This window comes from Phaenicophaeus curvirostris, chromosome 10 (genome assembly GCF_032191515.1).
Source record: "Phaenicophaeus curvirostris isolate KB17595 chromosome 10, BPBGC_Pcur_1.0, whole genome shotgun sequence".
Lineage (NCBI taxonomy): Eukaryota > Metazoa > Chordata > Aves > Cuculiformes > Cuculidae > Phaenicophaeus > Phaenicophaeus curvirostris.
In genome coordinates, this window is record NC_091401.1 from 26,538,794 (window position 1) to 26,566,455 (window position 27,662).

General features: G+C 52.0%; 2 protein-coding genes across 3 annotated transcripts; one reads left to right on the forward strand and one right to left on the reverse strand.

Annotated features, from left to right (window-relative positions):
• Positions 1-566: 566 nt before the first annotated feature.
• Positions 567-18,872, reverse strand: TRA2B (transformer 2 beta homolog). Of its 2 annotated transcripts, XM_069865278.1 has the most exons (9): positions 18,709-18,872; positions 10,942-11,075; positions 6,975-7,137; positions 6,211-6,399; positions 4,701-4,816; positions 3,654-3,737; positions 2,371-2,433; positions 1,673-1,746; positions 567-977 (listed from the first exon to the last, which is right to left on the reverse strand). In XM_069865278.1, exons 1-9 carry the CDS (start codon positions 18,742-18,744, stop codon positions 967-969), a joined length of 870 nt encoding a protein of 289 aa, XP_069721379.1. In that variant the 5' UTR covers positions 18,745-18,872; the 3' UTR covers positions 567-966. The 2 variants fall into 2 exon arrangements, with proteins under 2 accessions (XP_069721379.1, XP_069721380.1); XM_069865279.1 differs by lacking the exon at positions 567-977 and having other exon boundaries at positions 1,665-1,746; positions 18,709-18,853.
• A 508-nt stretch (positions 18,873-19,380) lies between these two features.
• CFAP410 (cilia and flagella associated protein 410) lies at positions 19,381-26,773 on the forward strand. Its single transcript, XM_069865286.1, has 7 exons — positions 19,381-19,472; positions 20,761-20,779; positions 21,120-21,166; positions 21,829-22,058; positions 23,203-23,374; positions 24,041-24,134; positions 25,544-26,773. Exons 1-7 carry the CDS (start codon positions 19,396-19,398, stop codon positions 25,667-25,669), a joined length of 765 nt encoding a protein of 254 aa, XP_069721387.1. The 5' UTR covers positions 19,381-19,395; the 3' UTR covers positions 25,670-26,773.
• Positions 26,774-27,662: the final 889 nt, after the last annotated feature.

The window sequence follows — 27,662 nt, forward strand, 5'->3', positions numbered from 1 at the left end:
CTGTTGGAGATTATCCGAGCGCTGAAGCATCTCCTGTATGAGCACAGGCTGAGAGACTTGGGATTGTTCAGCCTGGAGAAGGCTGCAGGGAGTCTTTAGAGCAGCTTCCAGTGCTGAAAGGGGCTCCAGGAAAGCTGGGGAGGGGCTCTGGATCAGGGAGTGTAGGGAGAGAACAGGGGGAACAGCTTTAAGTTGGAGGGGGAAGATTTAGTTGAGACATTAGGAAGAAATTCTTCACACTGAGGGTGGGGACGCCCTGGCCCAGGTTGCCCAGAGCAGGGGTGGCTGCCCCATCCCTGGAGGGGTTCAAGGCCAGGTTGGATGGGGCTTGGAGCAGCCTGGGCCAGTGGGAGGTGTCCCTGCCCCTGGCAGGGGTGGGACTGGATGGGCTTTGAGCTCCCTTCCGAACCAAAAGCATTCAGTGACTCTATGAATTTAGAGAACAACCACCCAGCACCACAACGTCAGGGTGAATTCTACTTCTGGGTGTTCAACATCGCCCCAGAACGCACGTTCTAAGTGTTGTGGTCTCTCTGCACCCCAGAACGTACACTCGGCCAAAGCAGGAAAAGAAAAACCAAACTGCTTTTTATTTTTTTTTTCACTTTTGGAAAGCATTTTACACAGGTTTTGATCTTCAGAATACCTTGGAATCAGTAGAAAAAACTAACCGAACAGTTTGTCTTTACAATAGAAACCTTTCAGAGGTCAAAATCGAGACTAAAAAAATACATGCAAAACATCCTCCTTCGGGAACACAACCTGAAACAAAGCACCAACTACACGAATATGCAGAACAAAACAGCGTTTAACATCACGCGAGTAGTCTCGTAAAAGGTGTAAAAGTCACCTATCCACTAGGCACTGGTCACTGGTTTAAACAGAAGAGACAATAGAAAATATTGTCTGCACGCTTGCAATTCCGAGGCCCAGGCTGCAGCCGGGAGCTCCTCCACGTGTCTCGCTTCAATAGCGACCTGCAGGAGAAACCACCACACGTGGTGACACCCCTGGGACCGCCCGAGCACCCCCTGTGACAGCACTTGCAGCCGGCAGAGCCGGCCCGCGTCCCACTGTCTGGAATTTCCCCCATTCCCATCACCAGGCCGAGGTTTCCGCGCACCCGCTCCTTCGGCAGCCGGTTTCCTTTCCAGCAAGCAGCCACGCTTGCTCTCAGCTGAGCTCTCCTGTTTCCCCTCTGTATCTCTTACAAGCAAGGAATGCTGCTGCTTTAAGTAACTTTCTGCCTTCAAAACCCAGTTTTATCTTCCAAGGGAAGAAGTAATTAAGGAAAAAGCACTATCCGGCCTTGGATGGAGTTAAGCTCCTCATTAACAAGATCTCTCATTTAGTTTAGTTTCAGCGTTTGAAGCGGAAGGCTGGGAGTTCAGTCGCGCCCGCTAGAGCTGCCGACAGACCACGAGCTCCAGGGAAAGGAGCGCCGCCTCGGGTTCCTTAACAAGTGGGATTACCCAGTTTATGTTCTTGCAAACTAAATGTTTGCTCTGCTCTTGAGGCAGCTGGTTGCTCAGTGAAACATTAAAGGGATCCCCGGTCCTAAGGAAACAACCGCACCAGAGCTGAACAGCCTTCCTGGACACAAAACCTCAGCTGAAGAGGTTCAGGAGGAGTGGGGATTTGCTCTCGCTACGGGAGCTCTAGGGCTACTTACGAGGCGAGTAGGAGCGTGATCGGGATCGGGACCGGTAGCCCCCTCGGCTGTAATATGGGGATGGTGATCTCCTCCTGTGGAAGAGAAGCAGAAACATAGAATCATAAGGTTGGAAAAGACCTTTGAGAACCAAGCCATTTCCTCTCGTCCTATTGCCTGTCATCTGGGAGAAGAGCCCAGCACCCACCTCACCACAACCTCCTTCCCAGGAGCTGCAGAGAGCAATGAGGTTTCCCTTCAGCCTCCTTTTCTTCAGGCTAAACAGCCTCAGGTCCCTCAGCCTCTTTTGGAACCCTTGTTCTGAGACTGAACTGATCCAACAGAGCAAGGATTTGAGTTTTCTCAATACTTCCCCACCCCTCCAATCCAGGCGCTCCCCAGTTTTCCATATCTTTGCCTAGTTCCACAAATCTCCCAATAAAAATAAGCCTCCAAACCCTCAGGAGCTTTCCTTCTGGGCAGACATCCCAAATTTTTCCGGTGCAAAGCTGCACTAACCTGTCCTACACTGCCTCAACCCTTCACACAGTGATGAGGAACCTCCAAAAGGAATCACGCTGCCTATCGAAGGACTCGGCACCCACCTAGCTCTGTTCATGTGTTGCAGGGATCCTAGGCTCAGTTCACAGAACACTAAAAACACTGTGTACAACATGAGTTTCACTGTTGCCCGGGCGTGGGAAGCATTCCCCTCATACCTGTAGAACTGATCCCTGTCTTGCACAGCTCTCCATCCTCCTCCGCCGCCGCCACCGCCTCCTCTGTGAAACAAATGTACAAGGGCTTGTGAGAATCTTAAGCAAGTTTGTTTTGCAAGCAAAAAGCATCATAGAGCATAAGGAAGTGATGTGCGGACAAGAAAACACGAGCTCCTGCGCCGATTAACACTGCGGGACTGCGCTACCTTCCTTCACTGTTCTGTGTCAATTGTTCCATGTGCATTCATTGATTGTTGTGTGTTACAGAGCACTTCTTCCCTATAACACAGCAACCATCGATCCAGCCCTGCCACATCCACCACCACACCATGTTTCCAAGTACACCTACTGTCTGTTAAACCCCTCCAGGGATGGGGACTCCACCACCTCCTGGGCAGCCTCTGCCGATGCTTGACAACCCTTTCAGTAAAGAAATTCCTCCTAATAGCCAACCTAAATCTTCCCTGGTGCACTCGAGGCCATTTCCCCTCGTCCTGTCAACAGGCAACCAGGGAGCAGCGCCCCGCACCCACCTCACCACAACCTCCTTTCCAGGAGCTGCAGAGAGCGATGAGGTCTCCCCTCAGCCTCCTCCTCTCCAGGATAAGTAGCCCCGGGTCCCTCAGCAGCCTCTCAGAACCCTTGTTCTCCAGCCCCTTCCCTTCTCCGAACGTGCTCCAGCTTCTCAATGTCCTCCTTGGAGTGAGGGGCCCAGAACTGAACCCAGGATTCGAGGTGCAGCCTCACCAGCACTGAACCCAGGGGTACGATCCCTTCCCTGCTCCTGCTGGCCACCCCATGGCTGATCCAAGCCAGGATGCTGCTGGCCTTTTGGCCACTGCTGGCTCACGTTCAGCCACTGTCAATCAACACCCCCAGGTCCTTCTCCTCTGGGCAGCTCTGACCTGGTGAAGCACGCTGAATGAGCCTTTTTGCACACAAGTCCAGTACAGAATAGGGAATGTCCCAATTCCCAGTGCCCTAGTTTGGATAACACCTGAGGTGCCATGATCATTCCTGGCGACCACTGAAGCTTCCCATGTTTTGACTGCTACAAAACATAAGCTGCCACCAGCACAAATATCAGACCAGCACCTCTACTTCCACCACTTCGACACTAACAGATGAACCCAAAGAAGATTTTTTTTCAAGTGAGCACACAGGGAACATACAAAACTGTTTTGGCATCCCTATGTAGGATCAACCGCTGAACACTCAGAGGTAGAAATGGAGATAAGAAAGTGCAGGTACAAAGCAGACGGATATTACAGACACTGGCTCACCTGTAGGACCTGCTGTAGTAGTCACGATCGTCGTACCCTCGGTCGTACCCTCTGTCGTAGTAATCCCGTCGTCGTGAGCTGCCACTGCGAGCAATGAAAGAGAATTACAGTGAATAAAGCAGAAACCACTAAAGGCATTAGCAGGGGCTTCAGCAAGCACCGTCAGGTACAACCCAGTTACAGTGGGAGCACTCCTGCTTTCCCCCCAGTGCAGATGGGAACACAACTACTTAAAAAACTGCCTTTAAAACTCTTGCGTTTTGGGGACAGCTACTTTCCTCTTTGCTTGGAAACCTCATAACCTTTTCAAACCACAGGCACAAGAGGAATTCCATTCTGTGAAGCCCCTTCCTTCGCTTTTAATCACAGAATCATGGAATGGTTTGGGTTGGAAGTTGGAGGTTTAGATTGGTTATTAGGAAAAACCTCTTCTCCAAAAGGGTTCTGGGGTCCTGGCAGAGGCTGCGCACGGTGGCGGTGGAGTCCCCATCCCTGGGGGGTTTAAAAGGTGGATGAGGTGCTCTGGGATCTGGGTTAGTAGTGGACAGGCACGGTTGGACTCGATGATCTCAAAGGTCTTTTCCAAACAAACAATTCTGTGATTCACTCTCGAAAACTCAGTTGGGCAGAAGCCATGAGTGTGTGAAGGCACAGAGGACAACAACTGAAAATCATTTAGAAACTGCCAAAAGCTCTTCCTGCAGTTACCCACACAGAGCTTTTTCGAAGGGAATTCTGAAGAGCATCGGAGATCAGTTGGGTGGTTAAGTATTCAGTAGCTCAGATAATGACACCAGCGTGCGCACAGCTCTCATGAAGGAGACCCATGTTTTAAACAAACAACGTAATTGAGGATGAAGAGTGATTTTTTTTTTTTTTTGTATTTTAGTTTCTAGCCCTGAAGCATCAGCACAAGGGAACAGCTTTCAAAGCACTGCGGTAACCTGACCAACCACACCAAACCAGGCCTCTTCGAGAGGACATAGAAAACAAGACAATTAATCCTGCCCCGCACCAGTCCAGAGCCCCCCAGACAAAGTAACTCACTAAGTGGGTCGTCCCATATAGATTCCAGGGGTGGGCGTGTGAGGTCTTTTTGTTATGGAGAAGTCTACCCGGATCCTCCTGCCATCCAGCTCCATTCCGTTGGCACGTTCCTTTGCCTAAATAGGGGATAAAACACATTCAGCTCTAAGTATGAACTTCATTAGCAACACCAGTTTGTAAACCACTGCTTGGTTACGCCAAGTCCCAACCAGCTCAGTTCAGACACATCCAGCTTTCACTTGTGCCTTACAAACACGTCCCAAACCTGAATTCCGAGCGCTCTTGGCTCGCTGGGTAAGTTCGATAACCAGTGACATCGCACAAAAAGCCTGAACGGAACGTAATTTCACAATTGCTTCAGTGCCTCCATTTCTGACACAATTATGGGGAAGCTTTGAGTGTGGTCATGGAGGGGAATGTAGCAACTCCCAAAGCCACGTGAAGCAGAGCATTCACAAGTTAACAAAAGAGCACCATAAAGTGGTTTTTTTGGTCCAACACACCCTCAAACCCTACCACAATATAGTTGTATAACCGTGTCTGAAGTAAAAAAACAAACTCCACTGAGAGTTTTCTGCCAAGCAGCAGGTCCTACAACCAAAGCTCCAGCCCAGCACAGAAGTATTCATGCCAGAGTTGTGAAAGACGACATCAGAAACTGGAATTCATGCAGAACATTAGCCTAGTTACAGCCCAAAGCACCTCTCCAAGGGCCTGACCTAGACAGAGTTCTAGATCTGCGAGCAGAGCATTCCCCGTTCATTTCATAGCACTTTGCAAGCACAAGACCTGTAATGTGCCATAGGGTATGGACACTGCTTCAGTTTACTGCTCTACTTCATAGTCACAGAATCGTCCGGGTTGGAAGGGACCTCAAAGCCCATCCAGTCCCACCCCTGCCCTGGGCAGGGACACCTCCCACTGGATCAGGGGCTCCAAGCCCCATCCAGCCTGGCCTGGAACCCCTCCAGGGATGGGGCAGCCACCCCTGCTCTGGGCAGCCTGGGCCAGGGCCTCCCCACCCTCACCGTGAAGAACTTCTTCCTAATGGCCAATCTAAATATTCCCTGTTCCAATTTAAAGCCATTCCCCTTCATCCTGTCACTTCAGGCCCTTGGAAAAAATCCCTCCTCAGCTCTCCTGGAGCCCCTTTCAGCGCTGGAAGCTGCTCTAAGGTCTCCCCGCAGCCTTCTCTTCTCCAGACTTAATAATGCCAACTCTTCCAGCCTGTCCTCACAGCAGAGCTTCTGCAGCCCTTGGATCATCTCTGTGGCCTCCTCTGGCCTCGCTCTAGGACATTCATAACTCATGTCTATCAGAAGGCAGGAAAGATAGTGCTGATGATGAAATAATCATATTTCACGCTGGTCAAAGGAATTCATGTTAAAGGTCCTACACCATTTTAAAGGTCCAACACTGAGTTTCCCTCAGACTATATCCTGTTATGGAATACACATCCCAGCTGCTCGGAACATGGCAAACACACCATACATTCTGTACCCCAACGTACTTCCTTAGCATCCTCGACGTTTTCGAAGTACACAAACGCAAATCCTCTTGAGCGCCGAGACTGCTGATCGTACACGATGGAAACGTCAGCAATCGGACCATACTTGGAGAAAACTTCTCTCAGGTCTCTCTCTGTGGTGTACAGACTCAATCCAAACACTCCAAGACAACAATTTGGGTCAGGATTTGCCTAAAGGAAAGAACAGATAGACAGAAGTTAGAAGAAAACGGCTCGTTTTCATAGTATGATGTGTTTCACAATCTGTGACCATCAGACTTCAAGACAAAGCCACCAAACCCAGATGCCGCTAAGGTTCAGGTTGGGTTACTTCGCTCTCAGACACCATTACAATCAAACCTACAGACACACCAGCCTCCTCTCACAAAAACACTTGGCATTTCTCGGGGTGCTGCACAAAACCACAGCACATCACAGGCACTGGATTCACGCAGTTCTCCCTCAAAGGCCAGCGGCTGAACGTGGAGATATGTAACCTGCGCAGAGCCCCAGGTTACACCCTCCTTTCTGTCAGTAGCCCCTTTCCCTCTTAAAAAACTTTAGCCTGAACTGCACCGTGCTCAGCCACCTGAGCCTGCAAAGCAGCTAAAACCCAGCTGATGTGCACGCTCATTGAATAGAGACAACACCGCAGCAGCTTTTAATGAAATGTTTTTGGTTTCCAGGCTTTGTAATTTAAAAACCCAAATGTTTGTCCCTCCCAGTTCTCGGGTCAGTGAGTTCGGGAGGTTTCCTGTGGCACATACCCTGTTTCCGATGTGGCGTCTGCGCGTAGACATGGGTGAATGGCTGTGACTGTGCCGGCGCCGATAATCCCGACTATAAGATCTACTTCTGGATCTCCTGTGAGAGCGGGAACGAGAGCGCGACCTCGTGTAGTGTCTACGGGAACTCCTCCTTGATCTAGATCTGTGGGGAAAAAGAAAGAAAAAGATAGCGTTGGGTTTGTTTGGGGTTTTAATCCTTCAAAACAACGCCAAATAAAAGGCCCAAATATTCATTTTCTTAGAGCCTTGCAGCACCCCATAATTCAGCTGTAATAGATTTAAGTCACTGCTCTCAAAGACCGCAAACTAAATCTTTATGATTCGACTGTCGATGGTCTTAGAGCATTTCTACTGCAGAACAGGCACCTCCACTCCCATTTTAGTCAGCTTTTCATTCCCTAATGGCTTTTAACTATCTCTAACAAGACCATCTTGGCTCAACACAGAATATTCACAGCATTTACAGCAGCATTTAAGCAAAAATACAGCTGTGGTGGCTTTCTTTTAAAGACTGAACAGAACACAGGAACGGGAGTAAGCAGAACTTCACACAAAGCAAGCACAACTGCAGAGGTGGACGCTCCTGCTCGTTCTACCACCTCCACTATCGCTGCTTCCAGTCATGCTAAAAAGCAAACACAATTTTTACCCAGTGCGTAATTTCCAGCACAGAAGTTTGGCAAATGTCCCTGAAACAGAGTTTATTGTGATTGAAGGTGTCGGGCTTCCCCACCTTCTGGTATCTCCCCAGTCACCCAACACAGGCTGCGTGTGAACGTCTGCACGGTCACACGGTGGGAATTTATGTCCAGGTGCAACTGCTCCCCGATATCAGCCCAGGCCTGCTCACAGCACCTCCAGAAATGCTTCCTGACCACTAGTAGCTCCACAGAGATGAGGTCCTGAATGCTGCCAGCCCTTCTGCTAAGCCCTCAGCCCTCCCAATCCCAGCTGGAAAGCCAGACGGGCACTGAAACTGGGATATGATACCAGAGCTTGCCCTGCTGATGGCACTCACTGAGTAACCTGCACTATTAAAACTACGAAGCAAACGGCTACGAGGCTAAGAACTGCAATGAAGAGTGGAATATTCAGAGGCTTTTAGTCAGAACTTAATCTTCAGGCTGTCATTTGCATCCTACGTCCTCCCCCTAGTTTCATGGAGCCAAGGCAGCCAGCACTGACCGAGAGCAGGCGCTGCTGTCCTTTGCACCACGGTGTCTCGCAGGAGCACCACCACCACCACGCTGGCAAGAAGGAAGCTCTCAATCTCAACCCTTTTTCGCTCCTGAGCATTTAACAGCTTCTTCTGCGATCAGCATTTCTCACTGGCTGTCACCAGGCGGCCGAACCGCGTGACAGACGCTCTGTACAGGAAGGGCCTCCTTAAAAAATGCCTTAAGCCTCACGGGGAGAGCTAAGTTCTGTCTTCCTCAGCTTGAAGCATCTATGCACGTCCCGGAGGAATGGCCTCAGCGCGTCCTGTTACACCACTTCTAACTACACACTTTGAAAGAACACATTATGTTTGGCAGCAGAAAGAGGAAAAAAAAAGAGAGAACTTCCCTGAGGTAGGGAAGACAGTAAACAGAAATAATAACTAAAACAGGTTCAACACATGCATTCAGCCCCATTTCAGCTGCTGCCAGAGGAAAAACAGGGCAAATCCAGCAAAAACGGATGTTTCGGGTAACAGAAGACACACTGACCAGGAGTTGGACACTTCTAAACCAGGCAACTCGTTATGTGAGAGAACAAGGCTTATTTTAAATAGGCATTGCTTGTATCACTGCCTTAAACATCACTGCCATTGTTCTCCTCTGCTGCAAAGCCATCATGGCTGAAAATCTTATTCCTTCGTTATGAATTGGCTTCAGAGTCAGCCAGAGATCACAAGCTGGTGAAAACTGTGACAGAAGCAGATTTGTAAGTCAAGAACGTTCACGCCCCAACTGATAAATACACCAGGAGACAGGTTTTTTCCCAAATCAACGTTTAATTTATAAAGCTGGTAACTCAAAAATACATTTGTAACCGGAACTGCCAAGAAATCTGGAAGTTCTCCCAGGGTTATTTCTCCGCTGAGAGCCAGGGCTGGATGACCTGCTCGTGATCACATCCAAACGTGTGATGGCACTGAAAACAGATATAAGCATGTTGGTTCTACATAGGTGCCTTGACACAATTCTGCTAACACCACACTAACACTGCGCTACCCTGCCAGCCTTTCCAGCCAGAGGCGTTTTTGGGACAGCTGTTAAATGCTCAGGAGGTGGCAGAAGCCATAAGCATCTACCTTTGCTCACAGAGAAGTAAAAAGTTGCCAGGGTATCATTTAAAGGGTGAGAGTAAATGATTTGCCAGGTTTCACATCAATTCTAGATCTTGTATTCGCTTCTTGCAGCATTTTACACAAGCTGTGATTGCACCCCTACACAGCAGGTGAGAACATGGTGCTCCGCACAGTACAGAATCCCTAGAAAACATGGACTGAGGTGCAGAAGGACGTGTTGGGCTGGGACCTGACTTGCTATTTTAAGTTAAAACCTGCCCCAAAGGTGTGTGCAGTCTCCATTTTCCGAGGTTTTCAAGACCCAGCTGGCTGAAGCCCTGAGAACATGGTCTGAGCCCAGAGCAGGGTTTGGAGCGGGACCCTCCCTGAGCTGCCCCACAGAACTCTCGCTGCTAGCAATCCCAATTCCACATCCCAGACACTCTACCAAATATCTATTCATTCAAAAGTCTTTACTCTTCACTACAGGGATCACCCAGTGCATGACTTGATGCCTGTGCCTGAAGCACAAAGAACAAACGAGCCTGTGCTTCTGCTGTCACAAATTCCCAAGTGTTTTCCTTCTCACAAAAGCCTCTGGAGCCGATGCCTTTGATCTTGCAGGAGATTTAAACAGCATGAGGACTTCTGGAGTTGTGATCCCTCCTCCCGCCTGGCCCCTGTGCTCTGGCAAGCCTAATTCACTGCTTGTATGTGTAGATGTACGCTGTGAGCAGCTCAGCTGGAAATCCCACTGCTGAAGCCCCCGCGCATTTTAACCTGAGCAGTTATAAATATGTAAAGGAACGACCAACACGTTGGTTTCTGCACTCAGTTAACCAGGCTCTTAAGAAAATAACCTCACTCGCTCATTGACAGGTTGGTTGCCTTCCTATTCATTCTTTATTAAACACAGTGTGAAGTGGCCAGCGGTGACGTTCGTAGCCTGATTTTTAGACTATCGGTATATTTTCTGTCCGGTAACAGTTTCTAGAGGAGTTTTGTCACTGCGTACAGCTTGTTTAGCAGATGAGGATAAGGATATGGAGCAAAAGGCATTCTCACGGTACACATCTGTGCTGCCATGTGACAAACACAATAACCAAGCTGCTTTCTCCACAAGTGCTTTTGGGAGCTTGGAAAGCTGTCTCATCTTGAAAATTAACAGACTGGAAAGCTTTAAAGTTAAATTAACATGTATTTAAATGGCCAGGCAGCTGTCTGTTGACATTCCCGTTTCTCTCCCTTGCTGCTTCTCTTGGGATACACCACTAAGTCCTGCAGAAACATCTCTGCTTCCAGTGAGGAAACACAATATGCTCACGTGACCTGAAACGGAACATCTGCCAATGCACCTCTCTCTTAATTCACAGCAAACCCAAGATCTAGAGTTCCTGGGGCTTCCTGCTCAGAAACCAGCTGTTATCCCACAACTCAAAAGGCAGCCCAGCTTCAAACAGAGCCTGCGTAGCTGGCCCATCTCTTTGAGAAAGTTGCACAAAGATCTAACTTGATGGTTTGGCTTTTCAACTCCTGAAACCACGCGTGTGCACCATGCCCACAGACCCCCAGTAATCTCTGGAAACAGAACTGGGCTGCACTGGATTTGAGGTCACCTCTGACACAACCGTCTGACTTGCAAAGAGGAGGAAGAGGTAAAAGATGGAAACTCACCTGGATTCAGACCTGGATCTAGATTTTGACCTGGAGCGCCTGGAATCCTCCTTAGAGCGAGATCTTGCAGGGGTGTGCCTCCCCGACTTGCCAGACCCATGAGCACTTCCGCTTCTGGAAGCAGAACGGGATTCCTGCACGCAGATATCGAAAGCCTAATTTGTACACAATTTCTTGTTTACCTGCGGTCTGTAAACAAGCTCCAGTGCAATAATGGTAACAATTCATAGCTATGTGTCCGGGCAGTTGGCGTTAGAACTGCCGAGATCGTTAAGAAGGTTTTTTTTCCCTGGTAGACACTTGTTTACCCTGCATATATTTTTGCTATTAAACAGATAATGCATGCATGTTTAGCAAAATATACAGGGACACATAAACAGACTAGTAATTACTTAGCGTAGTGCTTTCAGATTCCAGATTACTTCTTATCTTAACTTCATTTTTATTCCTTTTCTTCATTCTTCCGTTTCAAATTCTGACTTCTTTCATCTTCCCCACTTCACACAAATTGCTCAATATTCTACAAGTGGGACTTCTGGTCTGATAATTAGCATGCATTCACTTTCTTTTTTTTCAAATTTCAGCTTCACTTATTCCTGAGCTTCAAATAATTCTCATTTATAAAACTTGTCAAATGGCGACTTCCGCATTTTCCTTCTTCACCATTAACCTTAATAGAAAAAGAACAGGATGAAGAATATTTAAAAACTCCAGGATAAAATCTAGTGCCAAAACTGAAACTAGAAAAAAAATGTTTTGAGTCGAATCTACCAAACGCCCTACTATTTTATAAACAGATTCGGTTTAACTTAGGACTAAGTAACTGAATTTGCTATTTATGCCTATATTTAATAGCAAGTGCACAGCGGATAGACCGAAGAGCTACTGATGGATTCTAGCATTAGGAAACTCAAAGTACTTTGCGCCGTCAGCCACATACTTAGCCAAAATCCACAAGGAGTGACCTAAGCGAGGTCCCTGCTGAGGCCCTTGAAGCGCTGAGGGCATAACGCGGCTGATCCTTCGTTGCCGCACAGCGAGGGTGGTTTAAAACGCCCCGTGTGGAGGTTTGGGAGCACGCTCACACCTCCCCTGCTGCGCCGCTGCGGGCAGGCTGCCTGCTGCCCAGCAAAGCAGTTCTCCACTGCCCGAAAATGCAGCTCTGTGCAAAACCAACCCTTCTGGAGCAAAACCCCAGCTGCTCCAGTATTTCCTTCTGTCTGCTTTGGTAATGACACAATCTAATTAGCATTTGCAATTGCTATTTTTATTTTAATTAGTAGCATTTAGTATAATCAATGTAAGATATAAACTCAGCCATGTGGCGCAAACCCTCGGCTCCAGCACCCTGGAAGGCGTTACTGATTTCAAGGTATTCAAGAAGCAGAATTCTATGCTTTCCTACACCCAAACAACTAAATTTTAAATCCCTAATGATCAGGATTGCTCACCGATGATGCTGGAGAATCAGATCTTCCTCAAAAATCACTTGTTTTAGCTCTAACATCTCTTAAACCTCAGCACTCACCCTCGTGGGCATACAGAAAGTCATTTGCTGACCCCAAATTTAATCATATTTAAACCACTTCTACACAACTGAAACCAAAGTTCATGACTGCCGACCACACATCACTGGAGGGGCGGGACACGACTTGCAGAATAAAGCATATTTTCAATAACAAGAGTGAGAGAAATCACGCAAAGCTGATCAAGGCCGTGTTCTTCTCCAGCAGAACATTTAGGCAGCTGCTCTAAACCACCACCAGCTCCTGTCTCAACCCGCAAAGGGCAGTGCAACCACTGGCAATATTAATTTCAGTTACAAATAACTTCAAGCCATGGCTACCTTAAAAGCAAACAGCCCGTGGAGATGAGTGCTGAGTTCACATGTTCATTTAGACGTTAGTGTATTAATTAGGAAGTCTTCAGCTCTTTTAAAAAGCGTCAGACAAAGCAAGACTGAAGAGGGTACAAAACGCAAAATTGGGCCTGTTCTTCTTCTGAGGAAAAATAATTCTGGTTAGAAAACATAATGCTTGGCAGGTTGTGGCCAGGCAGAGGGAGCCATGGCCAAGTACAGGTGGTTTAAGACTGAGAAGGACCCAAGGAATGCACACCAACGCACATCCCACCCCCTCTTTCAGGGTTTTTAGGGTTTTCAATAAGCTTTGAAGAAATCAGTAGAGCAATCGGTATTAGCCAAAGCAAATGACCGAAGTCTTCACCTATTTGATATTTTTCGGATGCTCTTGGCTGTATTCTGCTCAGACTGATGTGGAAACTGGACACCTGGGATTCAAGAAGAAACACAGGAAGAAAAAAAAACTTAAGACAACTGTATATCCCAATTGGAAATTAAACAGCTGGCTTATTTCCATCGACTTCCTTGGGATTTTACATCTCCCAGGTTTTAAACATCCACACTGTGTTTCCAGATCAGCCTTCGAAACCTTTCTCTTTGATCTATCCCATCTCCCAGGATTACGGCACTTCTTTACTACTTCCAGCCTCAAAGGAACAGGCTGCACCTCACCTGCTCCAGGTATTACTGGAATAACCCCTCTGAGTCAGAGCTGCTCCCCTCCACCCCACCACAGGAATCCCTCCCTAGCCCAGATTTTAAAGCCCACCAGATCCCTCGATCTTTACCAGGAGCTCTTCAGGCATTGCTGGAATTCAAGTGGAAGCCCCAAAATCCAGGCTGTGGTTTCCAAATGATTCTTCCCATACTTTAAACCCATTAAACCCACGTGTGATGCTGAGGGATGGTATTTTTAACACCTCTAAGCACATTCATAAAGATGTGTCACAGCCACCTATGCCACCATCAGCGAACGTCACAGCAGCAGGATTATTTGGGGGGCAGGAGACAAAAGGTTTCCATGGACAGAAGAAGCTGTGAGGCATGGAAGCGAGAACCACTTTGTGCTTCTCAAGATCCAGTTCTTCCTCACAGGAACAAAAGTCTCAGATTTCAGTTACTTAACAACCCAAAATATAAGCAAATAAAACTATTAGTAACTTTTGAACCCTAAATCCCCATAAATGTAGAGACTCCCACTCCTTTTCCTAAAGAAAGGTGTGGCCTCACACTATGTTATCGAATCCACAGCCAGGTTTACTTAAAGTGTGTTTGTGCTGACTTCATTTTCCTTCAGCCTCTCTGCTACCGAGTTTGGCGAGTGATCCAGCAGGAAAGCAGATGCTTTTGCCTCTTTTCCCCTGAAGCACACGATCAGATCGCTGCTGGGGGGGCCGAGAATCTCCTCCCAGGGGAAGCAGAACAAGCCCTTTCCAAACTCCACCAAGCAGAGACAAGAATGTGTTTTGAAGCACCAAGTTAAGGACCAGAGCAGGGATCTTGTGGGCCCATTCCATCCGCTGAGCCGGCCGGGAATGGATCCATCAGCACCGCACGCTGCGTTCTGGCACCTCGAGCACCCTGTCGCCTGCTGAAAAGCCACATCAAGCACCAGCTGATGATGTGAGAACACGGAATGACCTCTACTTTGGGTGGCAGCAAGCTATCACATTGCTCCTGACCTTCCAAACCTTCCTCGGAGCTTCTTAGCAGTAACATGGCATTTTATGGCTTTAAATTGGAAGGGGGAAGAGTTAGATGAGACATTAGGAAGAAATTTTTCACAATCAGGGTGGGGAGGCCCTGGCCCAGGTTACCCAGAGCAGGGGTGGCTGCCCCATCCCTGGAGGGGTTCAAGGCCAGGCTGGATGGGGCTTGGAGCCCCTGATCCAGTGGGAGGTGTCCCTGCCCATGGCAGGGGTGGGACTGGATGGGCTTTGAGGTCCCTTCCACCCCAAACCATTCCACAATTCTATGATTATTTTTTTCACCCTGTAAGTGGAGCTGTTGATCCGGCATTTCTGGCATTCAAGTTCTCTGACAAAAAAAATCAAACTACAAACCCATCTACAGCATGGAACAGTTTCTGATCAGACACTAATCCACAGGATGAGACTCCCTGGTTTTCCCCTTTAACTACTCTTCCTTTCCAGCCCTTCCCGGCCGGATCACATGGCCTCAGCCAGCACAGCTTCAATGAATGAAAACAAAAACAGAAGCACTCGGAAACACGTGGCAATTCTTACAGCAAACTGAGCATATAAGTACCCTCAGTGTTCAAAGCATTGGTGGCATTTAATAATTTAATAATCTCACTGCGAAGCATAAACTGTGACAAAGAATTCAACCGGGGACCTCTTTTCTTCTTCTCTTTTTAATCTGCAACATAAACCAGTTTAAGCTTGCGTTGCTGCTGAGACAGCAAACCCCTCGGCTTGCAGAAGCACCTGGTGTTTGGTCTTCATCCCCAGCGAGGACAGGTGGCTACAGCATCAAATCGAGCCTGAAAACCAGCGCAGCTGGGAACGGAATTGGAAAAAAATGAGCTGATGTAATTCCCAGATCTGCCCGAGTACAAGGGAGGAGGCAGGAACACATTTTCAGGAGCACAGCCCTTGTTGGGAACAGCTTACCAGGCACTTTTAAAGTCATTATTTATCCAGATTATTTATCCAAACACTGTTCTACCCAGCAGAGGCTTCAGCGCTTCCAGCCTGGAAAAGCAGAAGGCCCACGACTCGGTAAAACGCAAGCCTTAAGTAAGGAAAAAGTATAAATAACACTAGCAATAGAGTTAGAAAAGCCACTTTGTGACCTGCACTGTGGTTTTGCCTCCTGCTTTTACAAAGCCGTACCCTGCACATGGCTCACCTATTTACGACTCCCAAGAATTCAGGTCTGAACTCATTCTAGGCCCTTATATAAACACAGAAAAGAGAAAATAGAAACGCAGGTGGGATGTGATTGCTGCCCTACCATATGCTGCCCAGTGATGCTTCAAAATGACTTTGCTATCAAGATTTTCACGTTATCGCTTGTTCTGACTGAAAATACAATGTAGGATGCCCTGGCAAACTCGACTAAAGCCAGGCCACCACCTTTAAACAGCTTGCAGCCTGATTTGTACAACAGCAATTAAAATGTTTTAAAGAAACTAGCACAGAGAAATCCACTTCAGACAAAGGCAAAGGAACGGCCCTCGCTAAACCCACACCAGCTGTACGAGAGACGTGAAGGCATCAAGGTGAAGATGGTACTGGGGGTGTACGGGTCTGCTCTGGAATCTTTCTGCGCTCGCTTCCTTCCAGTGTTTTTATCTTCCTACAGATTCCACCCTGAAGTAGCGAGACTCACACTATTAAAGCTTTGTCACAGTGAATCTGAATAAGAAAAGGTCATATTTAAAAAAAACCAAAACAAACACTAATTTTCTGCACAGAATTATGACATTGAGAAGGGGTGGCTGCCCCATCCCTGGAGGGGTTCAAGGCCAGGCTGGATGGGGCTTGGAGCCCCTGATCCAGTGGGAGGTGTCCCTGCCCATGGCAGGGGTGGGACTGGATGGGCTTTGAGGTCCCTTCAACCCAAACCACCCCATTATTCTATAACACTCTCTTCCTTTTTTCTTGCCACCTCAGTGCAGGTTTACGATTCAAGCTAAGAGCCCACCTCCACAAGGCCCTCTGACACTGCAGGAAGTTAAAAAGTCACAGATAGATGCCGAAAAAAACCCCAAACACAGCATCTACCCCTGCACTCCACTTGTCTGTAGCAGTAAAAGGAAAACAAGACTGGAGAAAAATCAGCTTTAGGTGCCCTGCACTGCAGATGCACATCCCAGAGGTGAAGCTCAGCCAGCACCTCCTGCGCTGCAAGTAAAATTCCATCCAGACAGGCACGTTGTCCAGAATGCGGCTCCGTGGCCACAGCAGCCAAGCTCTGCACCACCAACAGGCACGGATTATTTAAGTTCACACTAATTCTGGACCCTCAGGGCAGACAGACCCTCCCAACTCAAGTGTGGAGCCCCCAGCACAGACCCTGCGATTTTATACACTACAGATGGATAAATATTCATAGAATTCCCAGAAAAGCCCTGCATATCTATAAAAAAACCCCATACTATCTTGATCTTTTACCCCCCAATCCTAAACCACCTTCACACAACCTCTCATGGCTGTGCCCTCCCTGAGGAACTCTTGCTGTTTTCTTGCTGGTATTGAAGTTAAATCATTAGTCCTTGTGTTTCTCAGTTATCACATCCTTCTTTGGCTCACTCTGCTTACCAGACTACTTTTGACCTCTAAATTCCCCCCATGGCACCCATTCAAGGCTAGGTTTGCTAAAAAGCTAATAAATTTGATCAAGCATCCCTTTTTGCCCCATGGAAGTGGGGGAAAGGGTTCCCTTTTTGCAGTTTTATAGTTCATGATTCTATTTCTTCAAGGAGAAGCACCTTGCAGTCATGAGGCAGTGTCAGCGTCTCCCCCAGGCTTCACAAAGGACACAGTCCTGGCACTGAGAGGGTTCCATTTGGCCCTTTTGACTATTGCAATCACATCTAAATTCATTAACATTTTAAAAACGCTAAAATTAGTCCCTAGGAAGGAACAGAACACACAGAGGATTTCTGGGAAGGCTTACACACATGCAGGTAGGTGGGAAATACACTGTCCCAGCTCTTGTCTCGCTGCAAACAATCGATGGAGATCGCTGCCTCGTGCTGCCCAGCCCTAACAAAGGGTGTTCACTTTCTGAAACTCCAAAATTAGTCAGAGAGTTCAATTTGCTGGCATTTTTGGCATCACATACACATGTAGGTGTTCCGCCCCAGCTCTTGTCTTGCTGGATGTGGATGGAGACCACTCCCTCCCGTCACCCAGCTCCGATTAAAGGGTCTGATACCGAAAACGCCAGCAAATAAACTCTCTACGACTCGGTCTGGAGTTTTAGAAAGCGAGCACCCTTTGTCAGGGCTGGGTAACGCGAGGCAGCCATCTCCACCCATCGTGTGCAGCCAGACAAGACTGAGACTTCCCACGCAGACGCACATGGATAAATTCTCCCAGAAATCTTACGCATATTCTATTAGACTAGTTTTAATGTTATTATGCACCTCACAACAGCCAAATCTTGGCTGATTTAGAGCTGTCTCTAGTTCTGCCTGAGCTTGCATTTCAGATGGGGAGAGGCTGCAGAGGCGATTACAAAAGAGACGTCTGTTCAGCACAGATCATACTGGTACCAAAAATACCAGCAAATAAAGTCTTTAAGACTTAATTCTGGAGTATTAGAAAGCGAGTGTCCTTTAATCAAGCAAGACGGGGCAGCGATCTCCATCAAAGACGTGCAGCGAGACAAGAGCCGGGCCAGCAGAGAGCCCAGAAATCTTACGCGTTCTCTGTTGCTTCCCAAGGTCTGTTTTTAACGCGGTTATGAGCCTCAGGACAGTCAAAGCTCCGCTCAGCTGGGCTCCACGCGGCCTGCGCCGCCCGCGAAGGGGGGGAGGCTGCAGGGGCCTCGGAGCGGCCCGAGCACGAGGCGCTCTCGCCCCCCAAGCACCGTTTCACGGAAAACCCGCTCGGGGGGACGTTGCGTTTGACTTTCAACGAACACAACCGGACGAAACCGAGCTCTAGTCCAGCTTAAACCGCCCCCCCAGCCCCCCTTCCTGCAGCAGGACCCGCCTCACGCCCCGCGGCCTCTCCCGCTCCCCTCGGCCATTTTGTGGCTCCGGCCGCCACAGCCCAAGATGGCGCCGGGCCCCGCGCGGCCCAACACCGCCCCCCCCCTCCTCCCCGCCGCGGGCCCCTGCCCACCGCCCCCGGGGTGCGCGGGGAGCGGGAATTGAGCGAACGGGGAGAAGCGGGGGGGAGCGCGGGGGTCGCGGGGCCGCCTGCATTTACCCGCTCGCCGTAGTTCTGCTCGCCGCTGTCGCTCATCGTCCCGCAGCGCCGCTCCAATCCTCCTCCTCCTCCCTTCTCCTCCTCCTTTGCCCGGTCTCGGTCCCGGCCGCCGCCGCCGCCGCCCGATCGAACCGGACCCGAAGCGACCCCGAGCGATCGCCCCGCGCGCCGCAGGGGAAGTGACGCAGGGGCGCGCGCGCCGCGCGGGACACGCCCCCTTCGCGCGGAGGCCACGCCCACAGCGGACAGACCACGCCCCCGGTCAGCACACGCTTTCATCACACAGAGGCCACGCCCCCTTCGTTGAGGCCACGCCCCCTAGTTGAGGCCACGCCCACTACTAACAGACCACGCCCCCCGGACGGGTCACGTTTCGTTCACGCGGAAGCCACGCCCCCTCCGCGGAGGCCACGCCCACAGCGAGCAGACCACGTTCCATCAAGGGAGGCCACGCCCCCTCTGCGGAGGCCACGCCCCCTGAGGTCAGGCCACGCCTCTCCGAGCAGGCCACGCCCTCCCCCCGGGAAGGCCACGCCCCCCCGCGTACCCAGGTTCAGTGTCCCCTTCCCACCCCAGCACCCCGGTACCGGCTCCTCCGTCCCATCCCCTCCCGGTGCCGGTTCCGGGGTCCCATCCCGTCCCATCCCGGCTCTGGTCCCTCCCCGGGCGGGCGGGGCCGCGGGCGCCATGCGGCTGACGCGGGCGGCGGTGCTGGCCCGGGCCAAGGCCCCCGCGCTCGACGGGGTGCGGCGGCTCAACTGCTGGTGGGGACGGGGACGGGGACGGGGGGGACAGGGACAAGGGGGGGCGACAGGGGCGGGGGGGACAAAGGGGGGGGGAGAGGGATGGCGGACAGGGGCGGGGGGGGGGGCAGGGACAAAGGGATGGGGGAATGAGGGGACAGGGACAAAGTGGGGGACACGGGTGGGGTGTGCAGGGAAAGGAGGGAGGGATGGGGGGACAGGGATAGGGGGACAGGGATAGGGGGACAGGGATGGAGGGATGGGAAACCAGGATAGGGGGACAAGGGTGAAGGGATGGGGGACAGGGATGAAGGGATGGGGGGACAAGGATAGAAGGATGGGGGGACAGGGATAGGGGTACAGGGATGAAGGGATGGGGAACCAGGATAGGGGGACAAGGATAGAGGGATGGGGGGACAGGGATAGGCGGACAAGGATGGAGGGATGGGGGACAGGGATAGGGGGACAGGGATGAAGGGATGGGGGGACAATGATAGAGGGATGGGGGGACAGGGATAAGTGGACAAGGATGGAGGGATGGAGGACAGGGATGAAGGGATGGGGGGACAAGGATAGAGGGATGGGGGACAGGGATAGGGGGACAGGGATGAAAGGATGTGGGGACAGGGATGGAGGGATGGGGAACCAGGATAGGGGGACAAGGACGGAGGGATGGGGGGACAGTGGTGGGTGTGGGGGACAGGGATAGGGGATAGGGATGGAGGGATGGGGGACAGCGACAAGGGGAAAGGGGGACAGGGATGGGGGAGCAGAGGACAGGGACAAGGTCGGGGGACAGGGATGGACAGACAAGGGGACAGGGATGAGTTGGGAGACAGATGGGGGGACAGGGATGGGATGGGATGGGATGGGGGAACAGTGGTGAGGTGGGGGGAACAGGGATGGGGGACAGGGACAAAGGGGGACAGGGAGATGGAGGTGCAGGAATGAAGGGGTGGGGGACAGTGGTGGGGTGTGGGGGACAAGGGTGGAGAGATGGGGGACAGGGATGGGGGGACAAGGATGGGGGGAGGAGGGACAGAGATGGGGGGACAGGGGTGAGGGAAAGGGGGGGTCAGGGATGGGGTGTGGGGGACAGGGATGGAGGGATGGGGGACAGGGATGGGGTATGGGGGGACAGGGGTAGGGGTACAGGGACTGGGTGTGTGGGAACAGGCAGAGATGGGGTATGAGGACAAGGACGGGGTGCAGGGGGACAGGGATGGGGTGTGGGGCCAGGGCTGGGGCGCTGAGCTGGGCAGCGGGTGGTCTCGGGGTGCAGCCCGTGACCCCTGTCTCTCTCCTGCAGGGGCAGCCGCCTCACCGATGTAAGTACCCGCTGCCCTCGGGACCCCGCGGCTCTGGTTGCCCTCGTTGCCCGCAGCGGGGAGGGGGTGGGATCGATGCGCGTTGATGAGCATCTCATAACAAATATAAAGGGCTTGGGGTTGTTTCCAGGGAGCGCTGGGAAAATTCCTGTGCCAGGCCCGACCCGGGTACCTGGAGATCAGGAGCGTGAGTCCCGCTGGGGGGTTTACTTGTGTCAAACCAGAGCAAACCTCAGTTTCTGGTCTTGCTTTTTTTATCTTGCTGCTTGGTGATTTATATTGCATTTATCTCTCAGCTCTGGGGATGCCAACTTGCCGTTTCTTGTCTCTCCCTGCCCAGATATCGATATGCCGGGATCTGCCCAACATCGAGGTGATCACGTTCAGGTGAATGCTGGACCGGAGAGGGACGGGGCAGTGCCCTTTCTCCTGGGGCTGGGGCTTGGCCCTCGCCTTCTCGCTGCCTTCCTGGGGCTGCCTGGCTCTTCACACCTGGTTTCTCACGCAGAAGAGATGTAGAAATGCTCATTCTCCGTGCAGGTCCTCTGCACCTTTTTCCCTGCTACTTGAGAAGATAATCCCTCTTTTGAGAAATGCCTTAGGATTGTTACTCCCTTCGTCCTGTTCAGTAGTTCAGATGGAGTCCTGGAGGTCCTCTATATGGCCACAGTGCTTCTCAAAATGCCCACTGGATCTGCCAGAGCTTTTCATTTCCATGGGCCTTCCCCCAGCTGCAAACTTGAGCAAGATCTCATCTCAATCTCCCCTCTTGCAGCTCAAAACCATTCCCCTCATCCTATCCCTGCCCGCCCTGATCCAGAGCCCCTCCCCAGCTTTCCTGGAGCCCCTTTCAGCGCTGGAAGCTGCTCTAAGGTCTCCCCTCAGGCTTTTCTTCTCCAGTGTAAAGCCCCAGCAGCCCTGTGCTGTCTCGGTGCGAGGCTCTGAGGTGGAGCTGTTGCAGAAAAGGAGCTGGAAAGCTGCTGTGCTCTCCCCGAAGAGCCCAGCGAGGGAGGGCTGGGCTGCTCGCTGATCCTGCTGTCTCTCCTTAGCGTGAATGGCATCTCGGACCTCGAGCCCCTGAACCAGTGCCAGAACCTGAGTGAACTCTACTTGAGAAAGAACAACATCGCAAGCCTAAATGAGCTCTTCTATCTCAAAAACCTCCCCCGGCTGAGGGTCCTGTGGCTGTCGGAAAATCCCTGCTGTGGGTCCGACCCCCACCGCTACCGAATGACGGTGCTGCGCAACCTACCCAGCCTGCAGAAGCTGGATAACCAAGGTGGGTGTTTGTAGGCAAACGGATGCCCCCAAGCCACAGCATAAACTGGAAAATAGTGGTGTGCTGGTTCCTCTCATTAGGCTGTACTTGATGTGGTAGGAAACCTCAGCCAGGTGGGATCTGTTGGAGTTTGAGTAACATCCACCACTCATAAGCTGTTTTCTCTCTTTCCTGTAGCACCAGAGCTATCAGAATTGTTAAGGTTGGAAAAAACCTATAAGCTCATCCAGACCAGCCCCCCATGCCTGCTAAACCAGGGCCTGAAGTGCCACCTCTACATGTTTTTTGAAGCCCTCCAGGGATGGAGACTCCCCCACTGCCCTGGGCAGCCTCTGCCAGGGCCTCACCGCTCCTTCAGTAAAGACATTTTTCCTAATCTCTGATCTAAACAGCTTCAGGGTGTTTCCTGTTGTCCTTTTGCATGTTACTTGGGAGAAATAAATTTTTTGATTTAATGCTAGTGAGACTGAGAGCGCCTCATTTTAGCTGAGGCAGTGCTGCTAATTGCTGGGTTTTCAGATCTCTCTGCTGTGGCAAAACAAGCCTAGGTAATTGGATCTGCTGTCATTAAAAAAAATGAGAAGCTTTTTCATCTGGTAGCGGTAATTCAGTGGCTGTTAGAGCCTTCTCCAGAGGTGAGAATCGTGGAATGGTTTGGGTTGGAAGGGACCTCAAAGTTCCACCCCGTGCCCTGGGCAGGGACACCTCCCACTGGATCAGGGGCTCCAAGCCCCATCCAACCTGGCCTTGAACCCCTCCAGGGATGGGGCAGCCACCCCTGCTCTGGGCAGCCTGGGCCAGGGCCTCCCCACCCTCACAGCAAAACATTTCTTCCTAAGATTTCATCTCAATCTCCCCTCTTTCAGCTCAAAACCATCCCCCTCGTCCTGTCCCTGCCCTCCATGCCTTCCTGACATCTTTCTGGCCCTGGGAGACTGGTGGCAGCTCCCAGCATTCTCCTGTGTGGTTTTTCCTGCAGGAGGAGGATAAAAGCGAAAGGCTGGTGCTGAGGACAATGTTTGTACCAAACCCCTGCGCTGCGGCGCTGCGGCTGCGGTGGATGCCCCACCATGGATTCTGTTTCCCTCAGCTGCAGGAGTTCAGCGCAGCAGGATTTTTGTTGTTGTTGTTGGTTTTTTTGCAGCTGTGACAGAGGAAGAGCTGTCCCAGGCCCTGGTCGATGGTGAGGAGATCACAGCTCCACCAGCTAGGAGGAAGGTGGAGAACGGCTGCTCCGAGGCTGCTGGATCCAGTGCTGCTGAGTCCCTGACAGAGACGGCGAGCGAGCTGTTGGAGGAGAGTCTGGAGGAGACCAAGTGAGGGCGTGTGAGCCGAGAGGGTTTCGGGGCTGAATTTAGGTGTAGCATGAGGTGCTGAGTGAGTTGGGGTGGTTCAGCCTGGAGAAGAGAAGGGGAGACCTTAGAGCAGCTTCCAGCACAGAAAGGGGCTCCAGGAAAGCTGGGGAGGGGCTCTGGATCAGGGAGGGCAGGGAGAGGACAAGGGGGAACGGTTTTGAGCTGCAAGAGGGGAGATTGAGATAAGATCTTAGGGAGAAATGGCAGGGGGAGGAACTGGATGGGCTCTGAGATCCCTTCTAATCCAAACGATTCCATGACTGTGTGATCCTATGAAAGATACTCCAGGGGCCATGCCTGCAGCTGGTGCCGATTCCCGTTGTTCCAGTTACCATGGTGGAGCTGTACTGGTTTAATGGCACTTGTGGGGCTGGTTCTGTCTCTGCAGAACAGGCTCTTCTGCAGGGGGTGATCCCGTGGGTCAGCTTCTTGTGCAGAGAGATGGATTCTCTCTGAAGCACCAGCTCCAGCCCATTGCTGCTGAGCTTCACCCTATGGGAGTTCTGCTTGGGGTGTTGTGGCTCATGGGCAGTGGTGGTGTGGGAATCGACGTGCCGTGAGTTCTTGGACGGGCAGAGTAAGGTTCTGCTGGTCATAGTAACATCTGCTCTTCCTACCCTTCTTTAGCAAAATTCGAGAGGAGCTTGGGATGAAGCCTGTTCCCAGGGATAAGTTTTCTTCCTTTTCACCTCGAGAGACAGAGTGCAACCGAAAAAAGAGAGTGAGTGTCTTTAAAGACCAAACCGCTTTTCGTCTTTAAGGTGTCTTTTATGAGCTGCAGGAAAGCTGGGGAGAGGTTCTTGATCAGGGAGTGCAGGGAAAGGACCAGTGGAACGATTATGAGCTGAAAGAGGGGAGATAGAGATAAGATCTTAGGGAGAAATGCTTTCCTGTGAGGGTGGGGAGGCCCTGGCCCAGGTTCCTCAGAGCAGGGGTGGCTGCCCCATCCCTGGAGGGGTTCAAGGCCAGGTTGGATGGGGCTTGGAGCCCCTGATCCAGTGGGAGGTGTCCCTGCCCATGGCAGGGGATGGAATTGGATGGGCTTTGAGGTCCCTTCCAACCCAAACCATTCCATGACTCCATGCTTCTATATTATCAGTCTAAAGGGAGCCTGGTGGGGTTTGGCCTCTTCCTCTGTCCGCACAGGAGCTCGTGTGGCCCTTCCCGGGGGCTTGTGCTCAGAACACGCCAGAATGCAGCTGACAGGCTGTCGGCCCTGGGGGAAGGAGGCTGCCAGATTGAAAGCGTGGGCGGTTCCTCGGAACCTTCTGAGGTGGAACCTTGCGTGAACCTCCTGGATCCTGGCTGTTTGGCTGAGAATAGCTGTCTGCCGGGCTCGGTGCCACCACTCCTGGTGGCACGGGAAGGCCGGAGTGTGGGCTGGACAATGTTCTGATTGTGGTTGCCTGCGATCTCACTTCTTTTCATGTTTAATTGCACTTGAGCATATTCTGTGCCGCAGTGAGCATCCTGCCTGGCCCTTAGGAAGAGGGAACATGAAAGAAGAGGAGATGGCCAGAGGGCGCAGCTGGGAGGGGGTCAAGCGGGGTGTTGGGAAAAAGACTTTTCCTAGAAGGATGGATAATTGAGAAGTTATTTGTAATTTGGAGAGGATGAGATCTCTCCCTGGAGATCTTCAAGACAGGGTTTGACAGAGCTATGGGCTGGTGTCGGCCCATGTCGGTGGGAAGCTGGGATCTTCCAGCTCGTGTTTTGTGGTTCTGCCAGCCCTTCTCATTCCTCAGATCAGAGGGCTCCTGTCCTTTCCCATCCTACCCACGGTCACGCTGGAGAGACAGGGCGGCGCTTTCAAATGTGCCTTTGCTCAGAGAAGCCACTTGGGAAGGTGGCCAGGAGCCAGAGGGCTGTGGGCAGTCTCTGTGGCACTGGGCAGGTTGGGCTTGTCCTGCATTCCACTGAGCCTCGGGGTTGTCCTGCGTTCCAGCGAGCCTCCTCCCTGCCACTCTCTGCCCACGGTTGCCCGGAGGGCTTGGTTAAGCTCTGCCTGGAGCTGCAGGCTCCTCTGCAAACTGCTGCTGCTGGTGGGGGGGCTCCTGGGAGGAGGAACTCTTTGGAAAACAAGTGTTTTCTTGAACTGCTCGCATAAAGCAGCATGTGTTCTCCCGACAGAACAATGTCCTGAATGCCATCCTGCTTCTCACGAAGGAACTGGACACGGAAGGGCTGGAGATGGTCCAGCAGACAGTGGGGAGGAGGCTCCAGGCCCTCCGGAAGAAGGAGCTGCAGGAGGAGTGACCGTGCCCGATACCAAACCTCCCCACAGGCCTGGCAGCCGCAGCCCCGCAGCGCTGACCCCCAGCCCCTGGGGCTCCTGGCACAGCCCCTGCCCGCACACCTCGCGCTGGGGCTGGCAGCGCCTCATCTGGCTCGTAGAAGCTTTCCTGCTTGTGTAGCGAGCTGCGGTAACGGTGGCATCTTCTGTGGCTGCGGCTCTTGGATGGGAGCGTCAGGGGCATCGGCAAAGCCAAAGCGAGCAGGGCTGTGGTGGAACCTGGTGCCGGCAGGAGAGGTCCCTGCTGCGCCCTGGCTCCCGCTCGGTCACCTTCCAGCCCCTCTGGGCACGTGCCCGGAGGCGTTTCCTACTGCAGGGGTTTGGTTTTGTGAAGTCTGTTGGGGAGAACCTGCCTGGGGTGGTTGCCAGGAACCACCTGGTGCAGATGATGAAGGGCAATGTCCAATTCTTTATCTTCGACTCGTGACTTCTTGTGGTCCCAGATAGCGCGTGCAGCCTCCGACCTGGCAGTCGGGTGGCCCGAAGGAAAGCTGGGTGCGGCCTGGGCCAAACAGGAATGACTCCTGGATCCCGAATGCTTCCTGAGCCGCCCCTGCAGCTTAAGGACATGTGATATTGGAGCAAGAAACCCTGGTGTTTCGCAATCCGGAGAAAAGAAGCCAAGCATTCCTGTCTGGCGTTCACAGGTATCAGAGGTGTTGGTTGTCTTGAACTGAATAAGCTGCATCTAGAAAGATTTTATAGAGCCGTTCCATACAAACCAGAAGGTCACATCCCGGATAAACGCCGTTGTCCCTCTGGGCTGCGTGAGTTGTGGCCGGGGTTCAGCAAAGGCAGCGAGAAGGGCTGCCTGGGGGCATCGCTGCATTAGGTCTGGTTCAGGGCTCGCATTGTCAGCCCCGCGCAGCGGGAGGAGGGCTGGGGCCCCGCGCCTTCCCGCTTGGCTGCACCCAGGACGGGCGCACCCGCCTGCGGAGCTGCGGCCGCTGCTGTGCGACAGCGCTCTGCTGCTGGGCTGCTGCAAAAATAGGTCCTGGTTTCAACCATCGCGTTTAAAGCAATATCTGTCAGCTTAGAATAAAACCTATTCATTCAAATAAGAACAATCGGAGTTGGCGTGTGTTTGCCAACAAGAATCAAGTCTGTTAATGCCGGTAGCGTGGAGTCGTGGAGTCCTGGAACTGAGGAATTAGCATATCATGGAAAGGTTTGGCTTAGAAGGGACCTTAAAGTCACCCGCGTCCTGGGCTGCATCCAGAGCCGTGGGACCAGCAGGGAGGGAGGGGATTGTCCCCTCTGCTCCGCTCTGAGAGACCCACCTGGAGCCCTGGGTCCAGCTCTGGAGTCCTGAGCACAGGGAGGACATGGAGCTGTTGGAGCGAGTCCAGAGGAGGCCACGGAGATGATCTGAGGGCTGGAGCAGCTCCTGTACGAGGACAGGCTGAGAGAGTTGGGGTTTTCCAGCCTGGAGAAGAGAAGGCTGCGGGGAGAATCATAGAATTATAGAATCATTGATGTTGGAAAAGCCCTCTCAGCTCGTCCAGTCCAACTGTCAGCTCAGCCCCCCTGTGCCTGCTGAACCGTGGCCCAAAGTGCCACCTCTACAGCCTTCCGAACCCCTCCAGGGATGGAGACTCCCCCACTGCCCTGGGCAGCCCCTGCCAGGGCTTCACCGCTCCGTCAGTGAAGAAATTGTACGTAATCTCCAAACTAAACCTGCCCTGGTGCAATCTGAGGCCATGTCCCCGTGTTCTGTCCCCGTGGGAGAGCGAGGGAGCTGATGTTTGGGCGAGGCAGCCCCAGCTCTGCTGGGAGGAGAGCAAGCAGCGCAAGCGTCTTTGCTTCTCACCATCACGGTTTGTCGTCGGGGCACGTTGGCGTGGAAGGTGGTTAATGGAGCAGCCGCCGCAGCTGGAGGCTGCCCTGGCGCGGTTCCTGGCCTGGCCCCGGGCAGAGCTCGCTGCCTACGTGCCGCGCGTGGCAGGCTCGGCCGGG

What these genes read in the sequence shown, in the direction of transcription:
- TRA2B (XM_069865278.1), bottom strand. Translation starts at nt 18,744, where the DNA reads ATGAGCGACAGCGGCGAGCAGAACTACGGCGAGCGG. An exon ending in GACGCCACATCGGAAACAGG is followed by an intron (nt 6,400 to 6,974) that starts GTATGTGCCACA and finishes TCTTTCCTTTAG; the next exon opens with GCAAATCCTGACCCAAATTG. An exon ending in TATATGGGACGACCCACTTA is followed by an intron (nt 3,738 to 4,700) that starts GTGAGTTACTTT and finishes CATTGCTCGCAG; the next exon opens with TGGCAGCTCACGACGACGGG.
- CFAP410 (XM_069865286.1), top strand. Translation starts at nt 19,396, where the DNA reads ATGCGGCTGACGCGGGCGGCGGTGCTGGCCCGGGCCAAGGCCCCCGCG. An exon ending in ATCGAGGTGATCACGTTCAG is followed by an intron (nt 21,167 to 21,828) that starts GTGAATGCTGGA and finishes GTCTCTCCTTAG; the next exon opens with CGTGAATGGCATCTCGGACC. An exon ending in GAGAGTCTGGAGGAGACCAA is followed by an intron (nt 23,375 to 24,040) that starts GTGAGGGCGTGT and finishes ACCCTTCTTTAG; the next exon opens with CAAAATTCGAGAGGAGCTTG.